Genomic DNA, 27,657 nt, shown 5'->3' on the forward strand with positions numbered 1-27,657 from the left:
GACAGCGATTGGGACTTCTCCCAGGAAGCGCTGACTAGTCAAACCCACCCAGAACGTTTCGGAGAATGTGAAGACTCCCCAACACTGCAGCCTTCTGCATTACCCAGATTGTCAGAAGGGCTGTATTCCTGGTAGCAAACCCGGGTACTCTCCCAATGTCAGTCAACAGACTGGGAGTTACCAAACCTAAGGCACCGAGAACAATGGGGAGTCGGACAACTTGGTACATGGGATGCAAGCGTGACATTTCGAAAGCGAGGTCCGCATATTTGCCATGTTTTTCCTCAATCTTGTCAATCACATTAGTGTCAAAGGGGACAGAAAATTCAATGATATAAATGATTTCATTGGGTTTATTAAAAAGGACAAGATAAGGTTTGTTGGCCTGGATACGTCTGTGGCTATTATTATTATTATTATTATTATTATTATTATTATTATTACTATTATTATTATTATCAAAGGGGAGTTGGCTGTTTACTGAATTCTTTTTAAAAAGACACTATTGTGTATGTTGTAATCAAACAGTAAGTGAATATCTTAAACACAGACAATTTCTCCGTTCCATTGCAGTTACAACGTACCGACATTGATGGATCCTGAGAAGAGTGCGTTGAGGAAAGTACCTCTTAATCCGCATCCCCAGTCCATCACTTACTTACCCGGCATAACCCTGTGTTGACCTCGCGTGTTGATACATATTAGATCTACGTGACCTCTGCAGTGACAGGCGATTTTCAGTGACCCAAAGTTGAGGTAAGTGATCGACATGCGGCAGCTGATAGTGCTTTGTATATCTCGCCGAGGAGGACAATGAACTGGCCGGACGCCTCGTAGTATATTTGCAGGTACTACTTTGCAGCACTAATGTTGCGTTTCAGCGCACTGTTTCCTGTGTTTTCACCACTGCACACTAAGACAATTAGTGAGCTTAAAACAGTTATAAAGACACGGACGTTAATCAGCGTATTAAAATATGTATATGTATAGAAGTACTGTGACGTTGGCTTTATATTTCTAAAGGCAACAACAACTACCATTATAAAATGTCAAACCATGGAGTAACCAGGCTCAGTTATCTCCCCTTACAGATTCCATTGGCCGAAAAAGGATAAATAGCAGTGAAAATTATATGAATCAATGGAAAGTAGTGACACAATTCAAAAACAACGCGAAGGGATTACATAATCGTATTGAATGCCTAAGATTGGCAACACTTAATACTGAAGCTATTGGGAAACATCAATGATAATGTGTTTACTGTCATATAAGATTCGAATGTCGTACTTTCCAGTGCTGGGGGCACGGGTGGCCCAGTCGTCTTAGGCGCCGCGAATCGCTGTGCAGAGTTGCGTCCCTTGTGCACGCCAGAAACCTATGATTGTGGGTTCGAATGCCGGTTCGTCCCGATACCATACCCGTGCTCGTGGGTTTCGCCAAAGTGGTAAACGTCTAAGACCTGCATCATTTCGTACTTTCCTCCCAGATTAAGCTGATACGCCGTGATATATCTGGAATACTGTTCAAAGCGGCGTTAAACCCAACTCACTCACTCACTCTTTCCAGTGTCTGGACCTTCGTGAAAGATGAAACGTGGTCACGGCAGGAATGGAGCTATCCTCGAGACTAACCAGCTGGTTTCAGTGACCGATGCGCCACAAACATCTATAGACGAGGAGGGCGAGGCAAGGCTTCAAGGTAGAAACTGTATGGAACCAGGGCTGTTTCCATGTTAGTCATGCAGACCCCACACAGTGATACTAACACATAACTTTCAAGTCTATATAGTATAGCAAGTCCAGGTTGTTCTGTTTTTGAAAATGAGGAAATTCTCAGGATTCATTGACCATGAAGACATTACGTATTAAGGTAGTTTCATTTCAGAAAGACTAAATGTGGCCGTGGTGTCTGTAATTGGTTATCATTCGTCACAACTGTCAAGCAGGAATCCGAATGGACTTTACTTGATCTCGCTTTTAATGGGATGAAAACTCAACCCCGATTCCCGTTTCCACAGGATCAAGTTGCTGTGGTCAAAGATGGCTTCTGGCGCTCATGGGTTGTTTCGGGGGCATTATGCTGGAGTCCGGTCGGTCAAACTTCAGCATGGCCATCGTGTGCATGGTCAACGACACCGACAGCAACGCCATCAACGCCACCAACAGTTCGTCAGCAATAAATGAGGTACCTGAGGTTTTTAAGAAATGAAAGAAATATTTAATGATAAGTCGTCATGAAATTCAGATTTAAAGTGTAAATGTAAATGAGAATTAGACCTTCACATAAACATGTCAGATAATCCCATATTTTAACTCTTGAGATTATAAAATCTGACTCTTCACGTGAGTCAAAAGCCCATACCTCGACCTATCAAATTTGTATCTCGTCCCCCACATCGTTAATGGGGTTCAATGTTCATTTGATGCGGCTTAAAGCCATATTCAATCACACATTGTCCATTTTGTAGCATGCAGAGTTTTACTGGTCGAAGAGGGAGCAGTCTGGAATGCTCAGCGCGTACTTCTATGGTTTCATCGTCATACAAATCCCAGGGGGCTGGTTGGCTGGAAGATATGGCGGGAAATACGTCATGTTTATCGGGATGCTGATTGGTTCGATAGCTACTTTGCTTCTACCAATCGGAGCCCGGACTTCTGAATACCTTGTGTACGTGCTGCGGGCGTTTGTCGGCATTTCTCAGGTAAATAGCATCACGTACTTGTTTGTAGCCGCGGCTACAGTATTTCCGCACCCACTTAATTTTTCAATGTGAGTTTGTCTATATGTCACTACCCACAATAACTGACAATTGTTTTGTGGGGGCCGCCATCTTGTTTTCCACATTCCATACCGATGGTCTTGATTTAAAATCCAAATTCAAAGTTTCGATGATAACGCATTTGGAGGTAGGTGATTACAGAAGAGATTGGAATCTAGATTCAATAATACTATGTATGATTAGCAGTTAATCGGATATATAGACGTTGGGCTGTAAATCCTACCCACGTTTGGCAGAGGTTGTCTAGCGTGTCAATCCGAATTCCCCATCAGTGACATATAGAAAACTGATATTACACGGACAGATGGCGCATGAATCGCCTGTCGCTGCAGCTGGGTCGTCCGTCTCGAATCAACACATTTTCGCATTTTAGAATTATTTTCACCTTGAGCGCCTACACATATTTAACGTGTGAGACGTCTACGACCTACATCTTTGTGACCTTTCCTCACACATTTGCTGCTCATGCCGCGGTATATGCGATACACCCACACCAGAATTGAAATGGTACCCCACGCAACAGTGAAAATAAAAACTAGGAACATTTGAACCAGACGTGTCAGCTGTCAAAATGTCACTTTTTGGAACCTATGGAAAGGTGCTGAGCCTAACTATGATGCACTGTTTGTTTGTTTGTTTGTTTGTTTGTTTCATTAACGCCGCGCTCAGCAATATTCAGGCTGTATGACGGCGGTCTATAAATAATCGAGTCTGGGCCAGATAATCCAGTGATTGACATCATAAGCATCGATCCACGCAATTGGGAAACGATGACATATATAATGTATTTTGTCAATATCTTCCTCAGTGGTGGCAGTTGATTATCGATCATCATCGAAGCGATCTCTTCCCCCTTTTAACTCAGCTACCCATCTATTAACAGTGGCAAAGGAAGGAGCATCACGTCCGTATGGATGGCTGATGGAGTTTTTCATCAACAGAGAATACCTAGTCACTTTGGTGCCTGCAGGAATATGCTGCCTGGTTGTGTATTTGCTTCAAATGAAGCATGCAAACACGGAAAAGAGTGTATTTAATTCACGCAAATTGTTAAGGGTGTACTATACACACTTTGTAGTGAGATTCAGAACTTTTCATCTACCCCTCGTAGACAGTAGGTCCAGGGTATTTATCGTGATTGAATGGAGATATTACCCTGGGTAACTGAGGATGATGTCAAGGGCAGGCGTAGGGGTTGTCTCCCTCAGCTGTACGTGTATTCATCGTTTGTGTGCTCTAATATGATTGACTTTTGACACTTTCCACAGGGGGTGTACATGCTGACTATGCAGTCCCTTTTGGGAAGATGGGCGCCGCCATTAGAGAGGACAAAGCTGATAGCTGTTTCCTTTGCGGGTAATATTAAAGAAAAACATTTGACGACCCCTAGGGTCCCATTGGGATCCAGGCCCTTAATACCGAATTGGTAGAGCAAGAACAAACAGAAATGTGAATCGGATGGGCAAAATTAATTCTGAGTGGGGATAGATTGCATTGGACTACTCGTTATTTTACTTATTATCCACCCCTAGAACCCGCCCAACACCCAACTCATATACTATCAAGCTGAACAGAAACACGATGTATTATAGCATCACTGTTGTTGCACAATAATTCACATAGTCACCAGCCTCCTGGCTTATATACTGAGCCCGTTTCATATTACAGGTCCTAAGATCGGGAGTATTGCAGTCTTCGCCACATCGGGGTATCTGTGCAAGTACGGTTTCGACAATGGATGGGCGTCCATGTTTTATATAACAGGTAACATCATACTGTTTATTCATCACTCATGTTTGTGGTAAAAGACTCGACATTGGTCGGGAGTTTATGTTTTATGTGACAGGTGACAACATACCCTTTTTGTGCCATCTGGACGCTTTTAGTGAGGGAACGACTAAATGTAAGAACGACCCGTGAAGATCCGGGGTAGATGTAAGAACAGTCGGCTGAAATATGTCATTTGTGTTTGCAAATAAGCACAATGAAACTTTAACTATGATATATGGTTAAAACAGTGTAATGTGGGTCTTCACAGAATATTAATCTTTATTCATAATATGCTCTAATGTGAGGTGAGGTGAAATGGAGGGTAACGACACGTTCTATATCATGCCACTCAAATGGGGATGTGCATGGACGTGTGTGTGTTGATGAATACACGTGTGTGTGTGTGTGTGTGTGTGTGTGTGTGTGTGTGTGTGTGTGTGTGTGTGTTGATACATGCACGTGTGTGTGTGTTGATGCATGTACAAGTGCGGACGTCCGCCGGCTTTATAGATCTAGCCTACTAAGATACCAAGCTACAGTATAACATGAATACCCTATCAGACACGCTATACCGACTTTCAGTTGGTATAAATATCTTGGAATTATGCTTGATAAAAACGGCAGTTTTTGTAAAGAGGAAAGTATTGATAATCCACTAAAATTAATTCAGGAACGTTTTACACGCTGGCAAAGTAGACATCCTACCCTGTACGGCAGGAATTTGTCAAGTAAATCCGAAGGCATCTCTCGTTTTCCAAAAGAAAGTATCAAATTAATCAATGGGGAAAGTTTTAAGTTTATTTGGAATAGTAAGGTAGAAAAAGTAACAAGAATAAAAGTGATTCAAGGATGTAGGAATTGAAGCCATTGACTTTCAATTGTTTAATAAACACTGAACTTTGTTTGGGTAACAATATATTTAAGAAATGATAGCTTTTGGAATTCCCTCATGAAGCAAATGTTTGATGCCGTTCCTGCTCCGTGCTTACTATCAAATATAGACACTTCCTATACAAAGTTCAAAGTCTATACCGACATCTTGGACATGAGAAGAAAATGATCTTTATAATGATACCATATAGAATAATAGAGTGTATTTGGCAACGAATAGCAAAATGCTGGTATTACTTTTATCAGACAATTATTAGACGATGCCGGTCACTTTCATACCAAGGAATACCTGTTTCACAGATGCAATGTTGTCATCAGTAATCAGAAATATACGATTTATACAAGCGATGTACTAAGGGCAGTTGGACAGAATATTGATTTTAAAGAATTATCGGATCCAGATAGTGTTGATGACGCCCTAAAATGAATGAAGACGCTATATCTGACGTACCGGCAAAAGCTAAGTATTGGTATTCGTATTGTGTCAGGCACATCAATGTAGATATTGATTTATACAAATTTGAAAATATAAACGGATGGTAATTGAAAACAAACATAGACACCTACAATTCAAAATTCTTCACAGTATATTTCCATGTAACATATATTTACAACAAATTAGTATCAAGACCAGTAGTAGGTATGACAGATATGGAGTGCCGGAAACAATACAACATTATTTGTTTAACTGTCCAACTGTCCATCCATTTTGAAGTCCATTTTTTAAATGGATGCAAGTGAATATAAATGATATCGAACGATATGGAGCGATAAGTGCGTCCACCGACAAAGCGATACTCAATTATCTTCTACATACGGAAAAATATTGTGTATAAATGTAATTTTTTAAAAAGATCTGTACATTTAAAACTATGTTAAAAGAGTTTCATGTTCAAATTATAAACAAACATCAGAAAATGGACCATGTAACGACAGAGCGAATATCAGAAGCTGTGCCCAAGTAATGTCCACTAAGCCGGCACATAGTACGACCCGTCAGGCCAGCCACGTGATCATGTGGGTTCTGGTGTAAAATCGTGGCACGTAAGATGAATTAAATTTCGACAGATCACAAAAAAAGGTATACCGACTCAGAGCAGACCAGATCTTGCTTCATGCCGAGCGTCTGTCCGGGTAACACGTCCAATCCTTCAACCTCTTTTGCTAGCCCGGATGCGACAGTCCTCTTGTCTCGAAATGCATGTGACACATATATTTTTTAATGTCTTCATTGCTTCGAGTTAAATATGAATTTATACACATTATATTAGAATAGTCGTCATTATGTGGGAATAGTCTTCACACACGGGCACAAGCATGTCATAGTCGTTGTATGTGACGAACCATTAGCTGAGGGACCTCATGGGGGAAAAATCACATTTTGACTTTTCATTATATTTTAAAACTTCAGCATCTTTGGAACACAAAAACTCAATTCCCAAGTTTCAATTCATACTTATTACAGAGATACAAGACATAACAAATGGCCATCTTCACTGAAGTAAGTTGATGTCAAACGTCGTTGTGACGTCATAGCACAATTGTGTCCTAGCACCCATAAGGTCCCATTTCTGCTAGTGGGTCACCTCTTATAAAACCAGTCGCTCTGTATTCCCTGTAGGTGGGATAACGTTGCTATGGTGTGGGGCGTGGTTCTGCACCGTCGCCAGCACCCCGTCTCAGCACCCCCGGATCTCACAGCGAGAAAGAAACTACATTACAAGGAGTATTGGGGAGAAAGAATCGGTAAGGTTGTGGATGAGAATAATAAGACAACATTAAATACATTATTTATACTTTTTAATTCTCACTTATATTTCCTTATTCCTGTCACTGCATAGTCCAAAAGTGAAATTGAAAATATAGAGCGTTATAAAAATGTTATATTTTACTTATTAATCTATCGCGATATGGCTGCAATATTTGCCGATGCGATGTAAAATTCTCACTCTCTCAGTCACATCTTAATAATCTAAGATAAATGGAAAGATTAACTTCAGAGAACCATCTTATTCATTAGATATTAAATCTGTATCTCTTAAATTAAATTAAGTTTAATTTATTTTTAATAAGTAGACGATACTGATTCCGAGCCGACCAGTTCTTGCTTATGTCCCGTAACGCCGAGCGCCAGGCCGGATAACAAGTATTGATGCGTGTAGTTTCGAATGTCTTCATAACTTCCGACTTAAAGGATTTCATGCACATTTGGACTCAAGAATTATTCACGACCGTGATAAAAACTTTAATTGTCTGACTGTGGCACAAGCCAAGACTCCTTCATTCACGGGGGTCCACACATCGATTAAATGTAACCGTGGTTCATAATAACTATACGCCCATTTCGGCGGTTTTGTCAGTGTCTCGCGTTATGATGCTGCTGTTGTGCGTGTTACAGAATCCACCAACGCCATGGGTGGCAATGTTGACGTCTCCAGCGACGTGGGCGTGCCTAACCGGACAAGTTTGTTTTAATTGGACGTCATACACACTAACGACCATCACACCGACGTATCTTAAAGAAGTGCTGAACTTCGATATTGCTGAGGTACGTACGTTCTCACTCTACTGAAGAATTGACTTTAACTTTGTGTGAGTTCACTGGAGAATGAAGCTACATAGAGTGAGGGCCAAACTGTATGAACGTCGGAGACTGGAATAGCCCAAAATCTTGTAAACATTCCACAAAAATTATAACAACGAATATAACATTTTAAATAACGAATACTACATGGCAGACACTGGGTGTTCTGTACTCCCGACACATGGCAGACACTGGATTCTCACATCCCGTCCTATGTGACGCTGTACAAAACAACCTTAGCGCTACGACTGTCGTAAGTCTATGTTAAGGTATGGGAGTTACGATCACCTTAGCGCTACGACTGTCGTAAGCCTATGTTAAGGTATGGGAGTTACGATCACCTTAGTGCTATGACTGTCGTAAGCCTATGTTAAGGTATGGGAGTTACGATCACCTTAGTGCTATGACTGTTGTAAGCCTATGTTAAGGTATGGGAGTTACGACCACCTTAGCGCTACGACTGTCGTAAGCCTATGTTAAGGTATGGGAGTTACGATCACCTCAGCGCAACGATCGCTTTGTACAACGGCACCCTCATGGATTGGTGAATAGAATACTATGCTTATCTGAAATAATATAAAGAAATAATTATTTATATCAATCAAATATCACCTTGTGACACTTATAATTTCAGGCACAGATAAGAACCCTTAGCTTTTTGAAATAACTTGTTATTATAACAACTTGGCTGAGAAATCTGACGTGTCATTTCAAAAGATGGCCCCCAATGTATTATTCTATAAGGGCACGGGGCCCAAGTCGTCTTACTCGCCGTAATCCGATGGCGAGTTACGTCCCCTTGACGTGTCATGATCCAAAGAGTTTTGGTTCGAAAACAAGACCTGATTCTTGTTTCTTGGTTCGTCCGCACCAGGCCCGGTTCATATATTTCACCAAAGTGGTAAACGCCTCCGACGTCCATTGAAATACCTCTAAAAGCGGCTTAAAACCAACATTTTACGCCCTTTAGAATTCCGGGTTAGAACCGATCCCCAACTACCTACGCTGGTCATAGAATGCGACTTAGTGAATCTAAGGATCAAGTTCGGTGACCTGTTGCGTGTAATCGTACCTCGACAGCGTGGATCGGTGCTCATAATATCAATCACTGGATTTTATACAGACTGCCGTCACATAGCTGGAATATTGCTGAGTGCGGCATTAAACAACAACCACTCAATAACGTCTATGTCTCTTCGTCCTTCAAGAACGGGCTTCTGGCCTCCATCACCTTTGCTAGCCAGGCCGTGTCCTCTGTGATTGCCGGTCAGTTGGCGGACTACCTCCGGTCAAGGAAATACCTCACCACGACGGCCACGCGGAGGATCTTCCAGACTATCGGTCAGTTGCCTTTATACATTCATATTGTGTCTGTCCAGAATGAACTACAAGCCAACGTATGGGCACCATACATGTCTTCCATTGATGTGATAAACAGCAATGTGTCTTTCGTAAGAATGTAGCCATCGGCCTAAATTAACAGCATATGATTGACCTGACAGTGAACAATGCAAACTGTATACAAAACACATTTAAGAAATACGGAACATAGTTTGGTTATATCCTGAGATTACTGGCATGATCAATGTACATAGCAAGGTTTTTATAATTACCTTCACAAGAGATGAAAGGCTTTAATGAAATACATTTTAGCATTGTTTGGCGAACTGCAATTTTGTTTGGCACATATCTTTCTCTGAGGGCTCTTAGTACAAATCAATATATACTTATAGTCTTATACTCATCCCCCACAACATTAACATTACAGTTCTGTCAACTCGTTACATGATTGGGCTATTTTATGCCCCCATCCCCATTATGTACAGAGATTATGGGAAATGCAACGGAACTTGGACAAAGCTTTTCTAAATGTTGCAATGGTAATTTCTTTCAGATATAATTCAACATTGAGAAGTGGTTTAAAGGAAGGATACATTTGTGTTTTAGAGTTGTTTGACAATGAGGAATGCCAGTCCTGTTTAAAAGAACATTTAAATCTCATAGCAAATTCTGAAATAACGATTCGTTTAGTGTAACATTCTGAGCTTCCATACATACCTATATCCAAAACGAAATGAAGGAAGTCTGGAAGCCCTGTTGGCTTTCATCTTGAATTAATATATTATACTTTTCTAGGGTATCTTTCGTTTATTTTGTTTGTTTGTTGTTTTACGCGGCACTCAGCAATATTCAGGCTATATGGCGGCGGTCTATAAATAATCGAATCTGGACCATATAATCAAGTGACTGACATCATGCGCATCGATCCACGCCTTCGGGATCGATGACATGCATCAACCAAGTCAGCGAACCTGAGCACACGATCCCATGAGTCTCCTCTATCGCGAGCATGGGTTGCTGAATACCTATTCCATTGACTGTATGGATCGGTCAGTCAGGCTCGATGGCTGGGTTGAAGCAAAGCCACGGTCCTGGCACAAGCTCCTCACAGCTCTATCCGGTTCGCGGGGCTCTCTATACTAACGCTGCCTGCTACCAGTCAAACGCCCTACTGTGATAGTTGAACTCGCAGCCGACTGACCGTTATGTTTACAAACAAGTGATGACTGCCACTGACCCCCGCTAAATTATTTTCTTTCTTTGTCAATTTGAATTTATGTTTCATGACAACAATCATGTAATTGATATAGAAAGAGTGTAAGAGGGAAGTTGATTTTCCGGTCGTCTGCAATCTCGAACCAGCCTGATCAAACAAACAAAAAGGTAAATTCTTCTGGGAAATATAGTCAGTCGTAAACCTTTTCAAAATTCGCTATGATTGCATTCCCCAAGACATAAACAAAAGTATACACGTAACTACATTTGAGGCTAGAGGCCAAATTTCCAGATTCTTGTAATTGCCGCGCCCAAACCCGTGGCAGCGATGTTACCGAGAGTGTAACGAATGTGTCACGCACTGGGTCCAGGCACGTATAAGGGCGCGCACGTCCAGGCACGTAAAACGGCGCGCTGATTATCATTCATTAGGCCACCTGTACTTGTCAGAGTTACTGTTTCTGACCTGTAGTACCTATGTCACCGACCCGTGAAGATCCGGGGTAGAACAGGTCTTCAGCAACCCATGCTTGTCCACGTGAAGATCTGGGGTAGGATGGGTCTTCAGCAAACCATGTTTGCCGTAAAAAGTGACTATGCTTGTCGTAAGAGGCGACTAACGGGATCGGGTGGTCAGACTTTCTGACTTGGTTGATGCATGTCATCGTATCCCAATTGCGTGGATGGATGCTCATGATGTCAACCACTGGATTGTCTGGTCCAGACTCGATTATTTACAGACCGCCGTCATATAGCTTGAATATTGCTGATTGCGGCGTTAAACAACAAACAAACAAACATATGTCACCATCAATGGATTATTTGGTATTCCAGCGTTCCTGGGAGCAGGTGTCTGTCTGATAGGGACTGGGTTCGTGGATGCTGAACGCCGCTATGTCGCTATAGCTCTGCTGACAACAGCCATGTGGTTTATGGGGGTGTCGACGGCAGGGTACCTCGTCAACTTTGTCGACTTCGCCCCAAGGTAGATCAGTTCTTGAACTCGTCCCCGTGGGGATTCCGTGTAGGCCCTCGGGAACCTACGTGTCGTGAGAGGCGACTTAATGATCGGGAGGTGAGACTCGATGACATGGTCTTTGGCGTGTCATCGTATCCCGACGACGATGAGCGTTGTTCACAATATCAACCACTTGTTCTGGCCCAGCCTCGATTATTTACAGGCCGGCGTCATAAACCAAGAGTATTGCTGACTGTGGCATTAAACAACATTCACTTACCCACTTATTTTAATACGTTCTTAGGGGGCACGGGTGGCCCAGTCGTCTAAGGCGCCGCGATTCGCTGTGCAGAGTTGCGTCCCTTGGGCACGCAAGAAACCTATGATTGTGGGTTCGAATGCCGGTTCGCCCCGTTTATGTTTCTAGGTTTGTCAGCACCATACCCGTGCTCGTGGGTTTCACCGAAGTGGTAAACGTCTGAGACCTGCATCACTTCGGGCTTTCCTCCCACACTAAACTGACAGGCCTCGATATAACTGGAATACTGTTAAAAGCAGCGTTAAACCCAACTCACTCACTCACTACGTTCTTAATACTATATTCCATTTTTTCTCAACGTAAAGCGCAGATTACGGGTGACCGTAGACAAACATCCAGTCTCTGAACATATTTTACATAAAAATCATAGTCATAAACAATTATAATAAAAGAGCCCAGAGACATTTTCAGATTCTGCAGTAATCTAGACTTGCCAAATATTATAGACTTGTATGGGAATGTATTGGATATATCTGTTTCAGGGTCTGTTTGACAGACTAGTATAACCCTTGCATTGGAAATTAAGAGATTCATGTTTCAGATATGCTGGTATACTCGTCGGGGTCTCAAGCACTGTCTCCACATTGCCAGGAATGGTAGCACCGCTCATCGCCGGAGCTTTGACCCCTAATGTAAGTATGACATTCCTTAACCCACACGGATAACGACCCCGTGGGAATTCCCGGGTAGAATGGGTTTCTTGCTGCCTAGTCCCTTCACAAGAGGACACGTCATGGCTCGAGTGACTTGGTGACACCGTGTCAGCCTACCCTTATAGCGTCGGTCGCTGCTCATGATATCAATCACTGGGTTGTCTGGCCCAGATGTCACTATTTACACAGGACTCTGCCATGTAGATAAACGCGGCGCAACACAACAAAGTTGGAACTCGCAACACCGACATTTAGCCTACTGCTTGTCGGTGCTGTCAGAAGCGTCGTTTTTCTCGTGTCTGTGTTGTGAAATTCGATTATTTATTTCTCTGCGTGCATAATTCTTATTTTGGTAAAATCGAGCTGATACATCATAAATATCAAGTATTAATTGATATCACTTTTCGAGTATATACAAGATATGAACATTTAGGGTTCTGAAATTGAATTGATTTGTGATATCACAGAATGTATTTTATTATATAAAATATAGCATTGTCCATGTATTGAAATTGATCAAGACAGACTGACGTCCATGCAGCGTTTTCAAGCTCAGAACCGGAAAATATATTCCACTTAGGATAAAAAAAGTTGCTTTGCAGTACGAATGGTTTTTCATTATGTTTTCTTTTCACAATACAATTTTTACAGATCGGATTATCAAACCCGATTGATTTTGCGTGTAATCGATACTGTCGACATGATATGGCACACTTATACAGAGTAAAGAAAGCGCGGAAACTTTCCATATCCAATAGAAATCTCTGCATAAATCAGAGTCCATTGTACGATTCCGACTATGAGCATACGTTTATAAATCGCTATCAAATAGGGATATTACCAGCTGTTCGCGAAAGGTTAGCGTATCCTGCCCCACCATCACAAATACATGCAAAGGCAAGTCAATGTTCACCTGTTTTCTGCTCAATCTACTCTTTTTCTCCCCACAGAAAACCCAGGAAGAATGGCGAAACGTGTTCTACGTGTGTGGGGGGTTCTGTGTCCTGGGGACCGTGGTGTTCGGCACCCAGGCCCGGGGGGAGCTGCAGCCCTGGGCCGTGGACCAGGTGGAGGTGGTCGTGGGGGAGGGGGAGGGGGAGGGGCAGGGAGTGCCGATGTTGGACACGGTCTCCTATATCAAAGACGGCAGCTGTGATACAATCAGAGACGCTATTTCATCTGACAAGAATATAAAGGAAGTTGTTTCTTAACTGAGAGTGTGTTTCCTCTTCTTTGACAGATTCTCACAGAGTGAGTGAGTGAGTGAGTGAGTTTGGTTTTACCCTGCTCTGAACCGTAGTTCTGTTGCATCACGGCGCGCCAGCTGGTGAAGCAGGTTTTAGATGTTTACTCTAAAACCACAAATTGCAGCGAGTGGGCCTTCTGGTTTCAGCAACACGCCATCAATATTAATATCATTGGCACCAAACACAAAACACCACCAAACCATGTTGGAACTGGAACCCATGGCTTCTCCCTGGTAATAGAAATAGCTGAAGGGAGGCTCACTTTTCACTTTTGCAACCAAATTAAGGAACTGTAAATAAAAGAGACAAAACAATTACAATAATCATTATCAATTTCTTATTGAGTCCATTGTCTATACCATCAACTTGGAGCGTTTCTTCCTGTCAGCAGGCAAATATTAGTTCTTCAGATTACGAGGGGTTGTTATAAATATATTTTCAACATAATAATCCCCCCCCCCCCCCCCCGAGGTTCACACACTTCTATCAATGATGCCGGAGTGCCTGGGTCAGGTGTCGAATGCTTCCTGCTGATGGTTAAAAAAGTCCTTCACAGCAGACATGCTTGCCAGACAGTTATTACGGCAAGTGTGGGAAGAGCTGTAAATCTGACGGTGTTAATCTGGTAAATACGGAGCATGTTTTTAAAGGCTCCAGCCATGCACTGGAGCCATGGACACCTCTGACTTGACTACAAGTGCTGGCGGAACAGCAAATATTTAGTTGAGTTTTCCACAGATTGTCATAATTTTAGCCAGTAGTGCTCTGAACTTTCAGTAGATAACCCACCAGATAACGCCACAACAGTAGCCATCATCTAGACAACTGATGAACAGATTTGCCGTCTTCTTAAGAGGTGGCCTGAGATGTTTCCACTGCTGTGACTATTGTATCCGACGAAGAAGATGTTGTTCCAGTGGGTACTTGATGACCTGACAACACAAGTACCTCTGTGGGTCCACAACGTTTCATTGTGAGTTCCTCACTAGATGTTTAGAGCTCAACTTCCAGTCCCCAAACTGCCCGGCTCGGGCTGGTTTACATGCATAGACCTATGGCAGTGTTGACCATATTCTTAATAAGGTAATACCTCGTCCACAGCCCACATGTCTCTAGTGCCATGGTCGTCTGTGATCATCTTACTCTTGGCCATATAAGACAACCCAGCGGTAGTTGCGCCGCCATTTTGGAAGAGTGCGCAAGCGCTTCGAACTATAGCAGACCCCGCGATGAGCGATTAATTTGCTTTCTCTAAGCGATTCGTGGCTTGCAACGCCTGCTAGGGCGTCAGGCTGGTCTAATATTTTGAACGATCGTCAATACTTCATGGGTTTGGCTTCTGTACCGCGATGCATAACATAAGTGACGAGTGTAATTTTTATATTAACAAAGTGAGTGAGTCCCTTACATGACTGGCGGAAGTCAAATAGGCTTTACTTTGAGTTTGTATAGCAATATTCCAGCAATATGACGGCGGGCTGTAAATAATCGAGTCTGGACCACACAATCCAGTGATTGACTGGACATCGAACCACGATCCATGATCCACGGACATCGATCCACGCAATGGGATACGATGACATGCATCAACCAAGTCAGCGAGCCTGACCACACAATCCCGTTAGTCGCCTCTTACGGCAAACGTGGGTTTCTGGAGACCTATTCTACCCTGGATCCTTCACTTTGTAAGCAGATCTGGCGGTCGCAAGGCGATGACACATATTGCACACGTGACTGTACTGAGTAGAGCGGTGATTGACACCGTTAGGATTGACCTCTTTAAGGGTATGATGAACAAGGGATAGACGAGTGGTTTATTCTCCCTGCAGTGTTTTATTGTACGATAAACAACTCCAACTCGTCGTTTATATCCGATATGAGATCTCCACATCATGTACAGCCTATTTAAGGATAATAGGAGAATGTACAAGCTTGACAATATTTACCCGTATTGTAATAATGACGACTCCCTCCATAGAATCCGAGCTCGGCAATGTCGGACAAGTCAGGTTTATGAACAAGTGGGTTAAGTTTTGTATTTCCCGCATATTCTCACAATCCTCTCGTCGACTACCTGTTCATTTTCTTCCAATACCGATTGTCATATCTCTCCCACTGTTGGATACAATTGTTCGGCCATTGCGTTTATCTGCGTTGCCCAGCTACATCTATGGGGAAACTCACGAGACACTTCACAAATCAAGTTGCGAGCGCATGTTCGAATCTCTTCATGATAGAACAATGTTTTATCGTAAAAAGACACAAACTTTATCATTGAACTTTGCGTTTCATCGCGTAGCTATCTTTATTATAAACTGGGTGGCAAAAGAAAGTATAGGTCGAATTCCATGATCGATACAAAAAATAACAAGAAGAGGTTTTGTTGTGAATTATGATATAATCTAGGGAGGGGTAACAAATGATTGATCAACCACAGTTTGAATGAAATTGTACAATCACAGGTAATGTAAGCTCAAGGTAAACAATGGTGGGGTAAGAAATTTCATTTTCAAAAGTTGTCTGAAATGTCACCAAAAAATGGTCAGACACACTACAAGTTCATTGTCGACACAGTTGCCTTCAATAGCGTGTATGACCTCCAGCTGCCTCAATGCATGCTGTGATACGCCGCCTCGTCGATGACGTCAGTCTTCTGATTGTGGCGATATGACAAAGATGTCTTCGTTTGTTAAGTGTGTTTATTCACTGGAAGTGTAGCTGTGTACAGGAGTGTGGCTGAAGCCATGTGCTTCCAGCCAGCAGCATACTCGTGAGAGTTATCTCCCCTCATGTCTTTGGCTGGGGCCCATTTAAGGATGGGGCCCACTTAGGGTTTAGCTAATACCACATCTCCCTTTGTTAAGCACAAAAGCAAGTTGAGAGTTCTCTAACATTAAAACTAGTAATAAAAGAATAACTGTTGATGCTGAACTATACATCACAAATAATAATGTCCTTTCCATTTTTTTTGGAGTAAACATACATTTGAACCTCAGTGTCTTTTACTGAAATCAAACACAATGTAGATTTAAATCTACTGAACTGTTAACGACTAACATGAAACAATAATGTTTCTTAACTGACTACTATTCATTTTTCTACAAATCAAGTCTGTCAGGTTTAACTGAAACCCTTCCGGATCTGGTCAGAGTCACATCAGGTGGAATGTCACGCTGCACACTTGATGGTACACCAGACGAGACATTCAAGGGCTGTGACCTGGCGTCTGTGTTTGTTGGCTGCTTTCCTGGCACAGGAGTGAGGTGTCTACGATTCCTGCGCAGAATGCTATCACCTGCCTTGGTGTAGAATGATCTTGGAGTTTCAGCCTCCTTGTGGATTTGACCTTCTCTGATGAATCCACTGTCATTAACAAGCACTGTATCTCCCTCCTTCACCTGGGGAAGAATGTGTGATCTGTGACGAGAGTCATAGTTCGATTTTTGACGCTGTTGGATTTTGGTAAACGACGACTTCACTTCCTGTGAAGATGGTTGATTAGCCTGAAGTTGAGATGTATGAACTTGGAGAGTTGTCCGCAAGTTGCGTCCCATCAAGAGCTGAGAAGGGCTGAATCCATTTTGTAACGGTGTACTCCTACGGTGAGGAGTGCCATGTAAGGATCAGATGATTTCTTCAAAAGTTGCTTCACAGTTTGAACTGCTCTCTCTGCCTCACCATTACTTTGTGGGTACCGCGGGCTACTTGTGATATGAGTGAAGCAATAGGTCTCAGAAAATTTCTGAAAAACATAGGACGAGTACTGTGGACCGTTGTCCGAAATCACAATGTCCGGAATACCGTGTCTTGTGAAAATAGATTTCAGATGGTTTATCACACTTGCAGAGGTAGTACTGTCAAGTTTTGCAATCTCAATATACTTTGAGTAGTAGTCCACTACAAGTAAGTATGATATGGAATCCAGTTCAAATAGGTCTGTCCCCACTTTACTCCATGGGCGAGATGGAATTTCTGAAGATCTCAGAGGTTCAGGTGGGTTTGGTCGGAATCGCGCACATGTATGACAACCCCTAACTACATGTTCTATCTGTGTGCTGATGCCTGGCCACCAAACTGACTCATTTGCTCGCGCCCTGCACTTAGTAATACCTTGGTGAGAAGAATGCAAAATGTCAAGAATTTCAATTCTCATGCAAGCTGGAATTACCAGTCTTACTCCCATCATGAGTAGCCCATCTACTACAGTGAGATCCCCTTGATATGGCCAGTAGTTTCGTGCACAGTCCGGCAGAGATGTGTATTTTGGCCATCCATCAGTACAGTATTTCATTATGAGTTCACATACCGGGTCTTCACGTAGTTTGAGACGTATCTCATTCAGTCGTTGATCTGTTGCAGGTAATGTAGCAAGAACAGAATCAACATAGATATTTGTGTCCCTCAGAAGACAAGACTCTTGGCTTGAGAGAGGAATATCCGTCGGCGCTCTAGAGAGTGCATCCGCTGAACAAAGCTGTTTCCCTGGTACATGTGATATGGTATAGGAATAGGCCATGAGGCGCATCTTGAATCGCTGTATGCGAGGTGGCAATTGGTCCAAGCTCTTGTTTCCCAACAGAGAAAGAAGTGGTTTGTGGTCAGTGTTTATGTGAAACTGTTTACCTAGCAGGTAGTCACGAAAACGTTCACAAGCCCAGGTAATTGCCAACGCCTCTTTTTCCACTTGTGCGTAGCGCCTTTCTGTGTCCGTCATTGATCTAGAGCAGTAGGCTACTGTTTTATATACTCCACTGCAGTCTTTCTGACAGATCACTGCCCCCAATCCAAATGAGGAAGCATCGGCTGAAACACAAGTCTCCGCATTTGGATCATAATGTCCGAGTACTGGAGCAGATGTCAGTTGGTCCTTGATAGACTGAAACGCAGAACGCTGTGGTACTTCCCAGACCCAAGCTCTGTCCTTGACAAGGAGTTCGCGAAGAGGTTGTGTTTTAGATTCAAGATTGGGTACAAACTTTGCCAGCTGATTAACCATACCGAGAAATGTCCTGATATCAGAGACTTTCTGTGGCTCGCTCATCCTGGTAATAGCATGAATTTTGTCTGGGTCTGCATAAATGCCAGTGCTGTCAATTATGTGTCCAAGAAACTTCACTTTATTCTTTGAAAACTGACACTTCTCCAGATTAAGTGTTATGCCTGCATCACGCAATCTGCTCAAGGCTGCCGCTACATGCTGATCATGTTCGCTTTCATCATGACCATGAATCAGGATATCGTCCATCTGGCACACAACTCCATCTAGACCTTCCAGAACCTGTTGCATTCTTTTCTGAAAATGTTCTGGTGCTCACGAGATGCCAAAAGGTAGGCGGTTAAAACAATACCGGCCAAAGGGTGTGATGAAACAGGTAAGTAGTGAGGAATCTGTGGATAATGGAATCTGGTGGAATCCAGAGTTTGCATCTAGTTTTGTGAACACTTTAGCCCCACTCAACTGACTTAGTGTGTGATCCACAGCAGGAAGAGGGTGATATTCTCTCCTTACAGACTCGTTCAATTTAGTCAGATCAACACATATTCTGACCTTCTCTGAAGATTTTGGGACGACCACCATACCAGCACACCAGTCGGTAGGACAGTCCACTTTAGATATGACACCACTGCTTTCCATTGATTGGAGCTCCTGTTTCACTTTCTTCATGAGAGGTAGAGGCACACGTCTGGGTGTTGAGATAGAGAAAGGCTTAGCATCCTCTTTGAGCTTGATAGTATATTCACCTTCCATCTTTCCTAGCCCAGTGAACAGTTTGGGAAACATGTCTTTCCATTTGTCCCCAACAACGCTATCAATGCGGCTCACAAGGTTGAGAGCTTGAATTGCGTGTCTACCCAGCAGAGAACGAGTAAGACCTCTGGCGACATATATGTCCTGCTCAGTCACAACATCACCGTACACAGTTTTAAGTTTTGCTCTGAATTTTCCAACAACATACAAACTAGAGTTAGCTGGACCATACAGTCTCTTGCCACTTTGCTGAAGTTTTGGAAAAGGCTTAGACACATAAAGGTCATAGGGAATGACGGTGACGTCAGCACCCGTGTCAATCTTAAAGTCACGAACTAGTCGTGAGTTAACCTCAAGATTTACAAGCCAAGGCCGTGATGGATCGGAGCTTTCACTATCAGCACTAAGTGAACCAAGGAACGCATATTCCTTCTCGTTGGTACACTCATTGTTAGACCCTTGTTCGAGACGAATCTCAGATAGACCCCACCGTTGACTCCTGCATACTACATCCCAGTGTCCAACTTTATGACATTTCCGACAGGTTGACCTGGTTGCAGGACATTCTGCTCTTGGCTGTGAATCTCTACCACAGTATGAACATGTGGGTTTAGGCTTTGCATTGTTAAAAAATGGACGAGGTGAAGTCTTGGGCTTAGTTTTGCCACGAGGTTTCTTGCCTTTGCCTTTAGGAGTGACAAGTTCTTCAACTCTTGAATTTCCGCTTGCTGTATTCAAAGACACATTGCCTCGAATCACAGGTTGCTGCTTGTGGATAATTTCAGATTGTCTGGCACTTGTGACAGCTTTCTGTAATGTTAATTCAGAGTCGTGCTGAAGTTTTTCTGATAATTTGAGGTCACGGATTCCAACGACAATTCTGTCTCGAATCATCTCATCATGAAGTGCACCATAATTACAGTTTTCTGCAAGAGAATAGAGATCTGTGATGAAACTATCAACTGGTTCACCATCTCTCTGTACACGCTGGTTAAATTTAGCTCGCTCAAATATGACATTTCGACGAACAGAAAAGTACTGATCAAACTTAGCTTTGACAATAGTATAGCTCGTCTGTTCCTCTTCAGAGAGAGTGAAAGTCGGCAAAATGTCATCAGCTTCTGCTCCCATCAGGTATATGAGCTGATTTACTTGGGTTTCTTGGTCTTTTGTAGCAAGCTTGGAGGTGATGCGATACCGCTCGAATCGACGGATCCATCTTGTCCATCCCTCTGTGTTAGAGAAATCAAATTGCTCAGGAGGAGTTATTTGAAAGCTTGCCATGACAAAATCCTTCTTCTGACACCATGTGGCGATATGACAAAGATGTCTTCGTTTGTTAAGTGTGTTTATTCACTGGAAGTGTAGCTGTGTACAGGAGTGTGGCTGAAGCCATGTGCTTCCAGCCAGCAGCATACTCGTGAGAGTTATCTCCCCTCATGTCTTTGGCTGGGGCCCATTTAAGGATGGGGCCCACTTAGGGTTTAGCTAATACCACACTGATGACGTGGACTGGAATCCGTTGCCACTCGTCTCTCAGGGCCTATAGCAATTCTTGTCTGTTGACGGGAGGCTGATGGCGTGCTCTAATCTGTCTGTCAAGATGGTCCCACAGATGTTCAATAGGATTCATATCGGGTGAGTGGGCAGGCCAGGGCAAAAGGTCAACATTCTGCTGGTTTAGAAAGTTCCGAGTCAGTCTTGCAGTATGGGGCCTAGCATTGTCGTGTTGAAACAATGTCCCTTGCTGTTGGTTTTGTAAGAACGGAAGCACAACTGGCTGCAACAATTGGTCTCTGTACTGCACAGCGTTCAGGTTCCCCTTTATAATCACCAAAATCAGTCTTCTGATCTCCACAACTACCGCCCCAAACCATGACACCTCAACCGCCGAATGGATGGACCTCTCGAATACACGCCGGAGCCAAACGTTTCCCTCTGCGTCGATAAACACGTTCTCTGCCGTCATTTCGAAACAAGTTTTCGAAACCAACTTTCATCAGTAAACAGCACTCGACGCCAATTTCTCACTTGCCAGCGTTGAACCTGCCTCGCCCATCGCAGTCTCAGGCTCCTGTGACAGTCGTGGCATTTCTTTTGTGTGTTTTCATCACGTATGGTTATACCCTGCAGACGAACGCATTTATACAGCTAACATGCACGTGCAGTGCCATAGGCGGGAAACCTGTTTCACCATTATTTTGTCACCGCACGAGCGCCGTGATAGATGGCGCGTTCGGGGTGAGATGTTTTTTTGTACCTGTTCCTGGGCAGTCATATTCCCAATACCCACTTTCCACTAGTTATCGCTGTTTTTAGGAAAATTACAAATTGCCGACCTATACTTTCTTTTGCCGCTTAGTTTATATATATTTGTTTGTCTATTTCTTTAGAAGCATTGGTTGCAAAAGACCTTTTCTACTCCGGATCTGAAATTGTCAGTGTCCGTCCTGCGTGACGCCATGACTGACGCCAAATCACGCACAACGACGACAGTATCTTCCTGCATTTCTGACAAATTCTCTTTGTTACCATGGAAACCATAAAATAATTACGCGTACGTTTCTCATTACTTACTGTAATTATGGATTCACGCGTTGAATGGTTGATTTAATTTAATTAACACACAGTAAAACTGAGAAATACGCATCCCTGAAACAGCTGTGGGGTCACTCTATTGTTTCAACAGTAGATTATTTGCAACGAACCGACAGTTACTGACCTACTTTCTGCAATGTAAAGTTGATGCTCCTGCATAAATTCTAAGCACGTGCATTTTGAAATTTATTGGCTACAGCGTACAAAAAGCACAGTACGAGTATGCAGGTTTGGTCATGTTTAGCACGGATACCAAAGCACGAGTTTAAAATTTACATGCAGCATGTGTGTGTTGGATTTATTTTAATTTTCATTATTTAAAGTGAGCTACGTAACTGGACATTCCCTGCATAACGATGAGAATGGTTTTGTTTGTTTATTGTTTAACGCCGCACTCAATGATATTCCAGCTACACGCTTCAAAAAAAAGAAACGCACAGGTAGATTTTTAGTAAATTTATTCTACCTAATAAAGTAAATATATATCATTTAATATCATAGATACAAATATGACACTTTGGAGCTCGATAGTCACATGTTGTCGTTTTACAAAAGCATTGAAAACTGTTCATTGTCATGTCACATAAGGCCACAAGGTTGCGCTGAACTCTCGTGTGACCACCCCGGGCAGTAATCACGGCTCGGCACTGACTGGATAAGTGTACGAATTTTGTCCTGCGCAATTCTGCGCAATTCTGCTTGTAACGCTATGGCCAGTTGTGGGAGTGTCGGCGGCGTGTTCTGACGTTGACGTGCATGTCGATCGAGTTCATCCCAGAGGTGTTCGATTGGGTGGAGATCTGGAGATCTCGACGGCCAGGGCAAGACGTTTATGTTGGCATTATGAAGGTAGTCTACCGTGACACGAGCTGTGTGCGATGGAGCGTTGTCCTGTTGAACGTTCAATGATTGGAAGAGGGTCAGGTTGAAGAAGTGGATTCATGTAGCGATTTGCTGCCAAATGTCCCGGAACAACGTGTTGTAGCTGCGGCATTGCGATGACGTAGCTGGAACAGTCGAATGTAGCGATCCTGTGCAGGGGTGGTAACTCTTGGTCGGTCGATTCTCGGACGGTCTGCGGGGGAATTTAACTATGTGTATCGGTCCCAAAGGCGGCAAATGGTGCTGTGGTGGACGTTGAAGTGGCGTGCAACAGAAGACTGTGATTCCCCTCTTTGGATTCCCCTCCCATGGCGATGTTCCGATCGGCAGCGCTGAGTCTCGGCTATCCGAGCTTGAAAAATGTTGACAACTGAATGACAAATTATTGGCTTATGCTTGCCTGTTTATAACCACTACCACGAGTTACGAATGCCATAACTTGCACGTGCATTTTGCTTCACTGTTTTCCTCCATGACATTTTTTAACAAGAGTGAAAACCATGCTGTTTAAGACATTGCAAATTGACAATGGCTGCTTTTTGACGCACCATTTGTCGAATATCAGGCCACCATTTTTCAAATTTCAAATAACATATATTCAATTTAAATACCGGATTGTTTGTGTAGTCAGGTTCACTTAATAACATACTACCTGTGCGTTTCTTTTTTTGAAGAGTGTATATGACGGCGGTCTGTAGATAGTCGAGTCTGAACCAAACGATCCAGTGATAAACATTATGAGCATCGATCCACGCAATTGGAATACGATGACATGCATCAACCATATAGTCGAGTCTGAACTGAACGATCCAGTGATTGACATCATGAGCATCGATCCACGCAATTAGAATACGATGACATGCATCATCCAAGTCAGCAAGCCTAACCACCCGATCCCGTAAGTCGCCATTTACGGCAAGCATGGGTTGCAGAAGACCTATTCTATCCCGGCCCTTCGCGGGTCACGATGAATGACGCGTGATGGATGTCCACCTTCAAAGATAAAACCTTCAAGCTGCACGTTATGAAACAAAAATAACGCTAGACAACATGTCTAACAACGGCATTCCTGCGAAGTCACAATGCATGGGAGCTCCCGTCGTCAGCGTCATCTTGAACATCAGACACTGCAACAGCTTGCACGTCGTCAATGCAGGCTAAGTGGTCAAACATTCCCCGACGTGTGTTCAGTGTTCCCATGTCCGACACAACACCCACGGCACCGTCAGGCATGTGAAGAATGGTGCAGAGAAAACTGGGACAAGATGCTGTTCACAGAGTCCAAGTTGCATCCATGTTCCCGTGGCAAGGGAGTTAACTGCCTTTAAAAGTCCAGTGTCCACCCGTGCCGAACTAGGCTAGTATTATGGAGTTACATTTTAGCTGGACTAAATCGTGCAACGAAATCGAAATCTGGTTCGTAAACTGTCGTGCAGGTTTCGGTCGATTGCAGACTTGCAAAACATGCGCACCGCCAACTCGTTGTCAATAGATATTTTCCAAATCTTTTCATTTTTTTAATCAACGTGCTCACGTGATTTGATGCACTGCGCGATGTGAGACCCGTTTTATCACAATATAGATCTTGATTATCGATCAGATCGTCCTGGCTGGATTCATGGGAGAACACAACATATAGTTTTTCAATAACAATTTAAATGGCGTCCGCTTCATCGTTCGAGATCATGTTTGTGCATATGCAGGGACGTGACAATGCCAGCCCAGATCATTGTAACACATTTTGAGGCAGCATACCATTGCCGAACTGCCATGGTCGGCCTATGATCTGGTGTCTTCACCGTACCGCCGCTGCCTCGCCTGTATCAACACAAATAGTCACACCCGATACTGACACTGTTGATGGAGTTGTCTCACCACTCCTCTTGTAGGTCGTGTCTCGCCGTCTCATGGCACCCGTACAGGTTTTGTCAAAGAATTTGTTATGAGTGAGTGAGTTGGGGTTAATGCCGCTTCAGACAGTATCCAGTTATATCACGGCAGGTGATGCAGGTCTCAGACGTTTACCACTTCGGTGAAACCCACGTGCACGGGTATGGTGCTGACAAACCTAGAAACATTTTTGGGGAGAACCGGGATTCGAACCAACAATCATAGGTTTCAGGCGTGCACAGCGAATCGCGGAGCCTTAGACGACTGGGCCACCCGTCCCCCCTGAATTTGTTATGATATAACATTCGTTAGACGAATGATCAAACATTACGTTGTTATTTTTAATCACAATGTTTTCACCACTGTATATGAAGCACAGTAACTTTTTCCCGCTGCTCAGTACTTTGTTGATTGGCCACATCCACTGATTGGACTGGCTGGGTGTCCAGTGATGGGATGAACAAAGGGTGACAACGATACTGAAATCCAAGTGAAGCCTGTCTTCCTCGTGGCGGGGTAAAAGGGCTATATTTACCCGTTGAGAAATATATTTCCCTCCAAGGCAGGATACAAAGTGTTTAGTCGCGACCACGTGGACCAATCAGATCTCATTCTGACATGAGGTATGATATAGATCATTTTACCATTGTAAAACGAAAGAGTGGACCATAAAAAAATATACCCATGAAGATCCGGGGTAGAATATGCCTTCAGCAACCCATGCTTGCCGTAAAAGGCGACTAACGGGATAGTGTGGTTAGGCTCGCTGAGTAAGTGAGTGAGTGAGTGAGTTTGATTTTACGCCTTTTTTAGCAATATTCGAGCAATATCGCGGGGGTGGGGGGACACTAGAAATGGGCTTCACACATTGTACCCATGTCGGGAATCGAACCCGGGTCTTCGGCGTGACGAGCGAACGCTCTAACCACTAGGCTACCCGACCGCCCTAGGCTCGCTGAGTTGATTGATGCATGTCATCGTATCCCCATTGCGTGGATCGATGCTCATGATATCAATCACTTGATTGTCTGGTCCAGACTCGATTATTTTCAGACCGCCGTCATGTAGCTGGAATGTTGCTCAAAGTGGCGTTAAACAAAAGAAAAACAAAGAATAATGGAATAAAGAAGATGTCACCCATAAAATATCTCGTCTTCACCGTTACTTACCAACTTCTAAAACAGTCCGTTTTGGCCTAGTAGAGCTGCATAATTATAATAGATTGTGACTTTTACACAGAGTTGGTCTAACCCTTAAACCCTGAAAACAAGTCTGCCATAACTGGTGACGTGTATTGCCAACAGTTCAAGCATGTAATCATCCAGAACAAGAAGGTCAAATGGGGTTTAACATTGCGTCCAAGATTATTGCGGTTATATAGCGACGTGCATGCACGTGTGTGTGTGTGTGTGTGCGTGCGTGTGCGTGCGTGTGCGTGCGTGCGCGCTTGTACGGACTGATGCCGATTTATAGTGCTAGCCTTCTGAGATACCATGCTGCAGTTCAACACAATTACTCCACTACATACTGACCCCGAGCCGACCAGTCCTTGCTTTAGCCCCTTAATGCAAAAAAGTACAATATTTTAAAGTCTTTTGGAATGACGCGACCTTCCGTTCTCCGGGGACGCCCTACCACTAGACCAATTAGGCGATCCAACAAGAACAGGACACAGTGATTAGGTTGCCATTTATTTTAGGACTAACAAATCATCAAATATAAAAAATACATGAAACTTTTGTTGGACCAAAACACTTTTTTTTTAATACATCAGATATTTTTTCTTTATTCCTACAAGTCAGAAAATATTGACGAATTGGACAAATCACTTAACCATTTATCATACAATTGCCTTGTCAATACAAACCCAACCACATACAGTTCAAACACACACACGCATATATAAATATACAATTGCCTTGTCCATACATACACAAACACATAAAACACACACACACAATGTTTACACAAAATCACATACCAATATTGAAACATGTTGTGAATCCCTACTATTCCGGACAGAGACATTGTGTGTATGACCATTTCCATCTACAGTAAGCAGCAATCTACTTTCAGCTAGGTTCCTGGCATGCCCAAGGGAGGCAACTCAGCACAGCAACGATTGGGTGCCTCAAATGTCCAGGCCTCCATGCAATGGGATTCGACCCAATGATCATGGGAGCATTGACGGGAGCATTGTTCAGAATATCAATCACTGGATGGTCTGGGCCAGAATCAGTTATATAGTTCAGTAGTATATATGGGGAGTGATTCAATACGGCATCAGGCTAAGATCACGGGCTTCCTAATGATGCCATTACTTGGACTCAGTTGATTGTTCGTCTTTAGCCATAAAGGGCCATTGGTCAAAAGGGAAATAATATGAAAAATAAAGATCTTTTTAAAGGTGATCTCTCACAAGTATTGATGAGAGAAAAAGAAAAATGTAAGTGAAGAAAGATGTGGTGTGTGTGTGTTGTCTGGCTGTGTGTGTGTGTGTGTGTGTGTGTGTGTGTGTGTGTGTGTGTGTGTGTGTGTGTGTGTGTGTGTGTGGCTGTCTGGCTGTGTGTGTGTGTGGCTGTCTGTGTGCATGGTGTGTGTGGCTGTGTGTGTGCATGGTGTGTGTGTGGCTGTCTGTGTGTGTGGTGTGTGGTGTGTGGTGTGTGGCTGTCTGTGTGCATGGTGTGTGTGCCCTTTGTGCGTGGTGTGTGTGTGTGGCTGTCTGTGTGCGTGGTGTGTGTGTGTGTGCGTGGTGTGTGGCTGTCTGTGTGCGTGGTGTGT

The 27,657-nt window shown here is 43.3% G+C and overlaps 1 protein-coding gene and 1 pseudogene across 1 annotated transcript; one reads left to right on the plus strand and one right to left on the minus strand.

The window, feature by feature from the left end:
- The first annotated feature begins 589 nt into the window (after window positions 1-589).
- On the plus strand, window positions 590-13,721 carry LOC139471417 (uncharacterized transporter slc-17.2-like). The gene is made up of 12 exons (XM_071253782.1): window positions 590-756; window positions 1,567-1,698; window positions 2,018-2,184; window positions 2,468-2,701; window positions 4,048-4,135; window positions 4,448-4,543; window positions 7,062-7,186; window positions 7,839-7,988; window positions 9,233-9,365; window positions 11,415-11,565; window positions 12,399-12,489; window positions 13,461-13,721. Exons 2-12 carry the CDS (start codon window positions 1,587-1,589, stop codon window positions 13,719-13,721), a joined length of 1,608 nt encoding a protein of 535 aa, XP_071109883.1. The 5' UTR covers window positions 590-756; window positions 1,567-1,586.
- A 3,134-nt stretch (window positions 13,722-16,855) lies between these two features.
- Window positions 16,856-20,790, minus strand: LOC139471418 (uncharacterized; annotated as a pseudogene).
- Window positions 20,791-27,657: the final 6,867 nt, after the last annotated feature.

This window comes from Haliotis cracherodii, unplaced genomic scaffold (genome assembly GCF_022045235.1).
Source record: "Haliotis cracherodii isolate W230 unplaced genomic scaffold, xgHalCrac1.p SCAF_22, whole genome shotgun sequence".
NCBI lineage: Eukaryota > Metazoa > Mollusca > Gastropoda > Lepetellida > Haliotidae > Haliotis > Haliotis cracherodii.

What these genes read in the sequence shown, in the direction of transcription:
- LOC139471417 (XM_071253782.1), top strand. Translation starts at nt 1,587, where the DNA reads ATGAAACGTGGTCACGGCAGGAATGGAGCTATCCTCGAGACTAACCAG. An exon ending in CGTTTGTCGGCATTTCTCAG is followed by an intron (nt 2,702 to 4,047) that starts GTAAATAGCATC and finishes CACTTTCCACAG; the next exon opens with GGGGTGTACATGCTGACTAT. An exon ending in CCGGAGCTTTGACCCCTAAT is followed by an intron (nt 12,490 to 13,460) that starts GTAAGTATGACA and finishes TTCTCCCCACAG; the next exon opens with AAAACCCAGGAAGAATGGCG.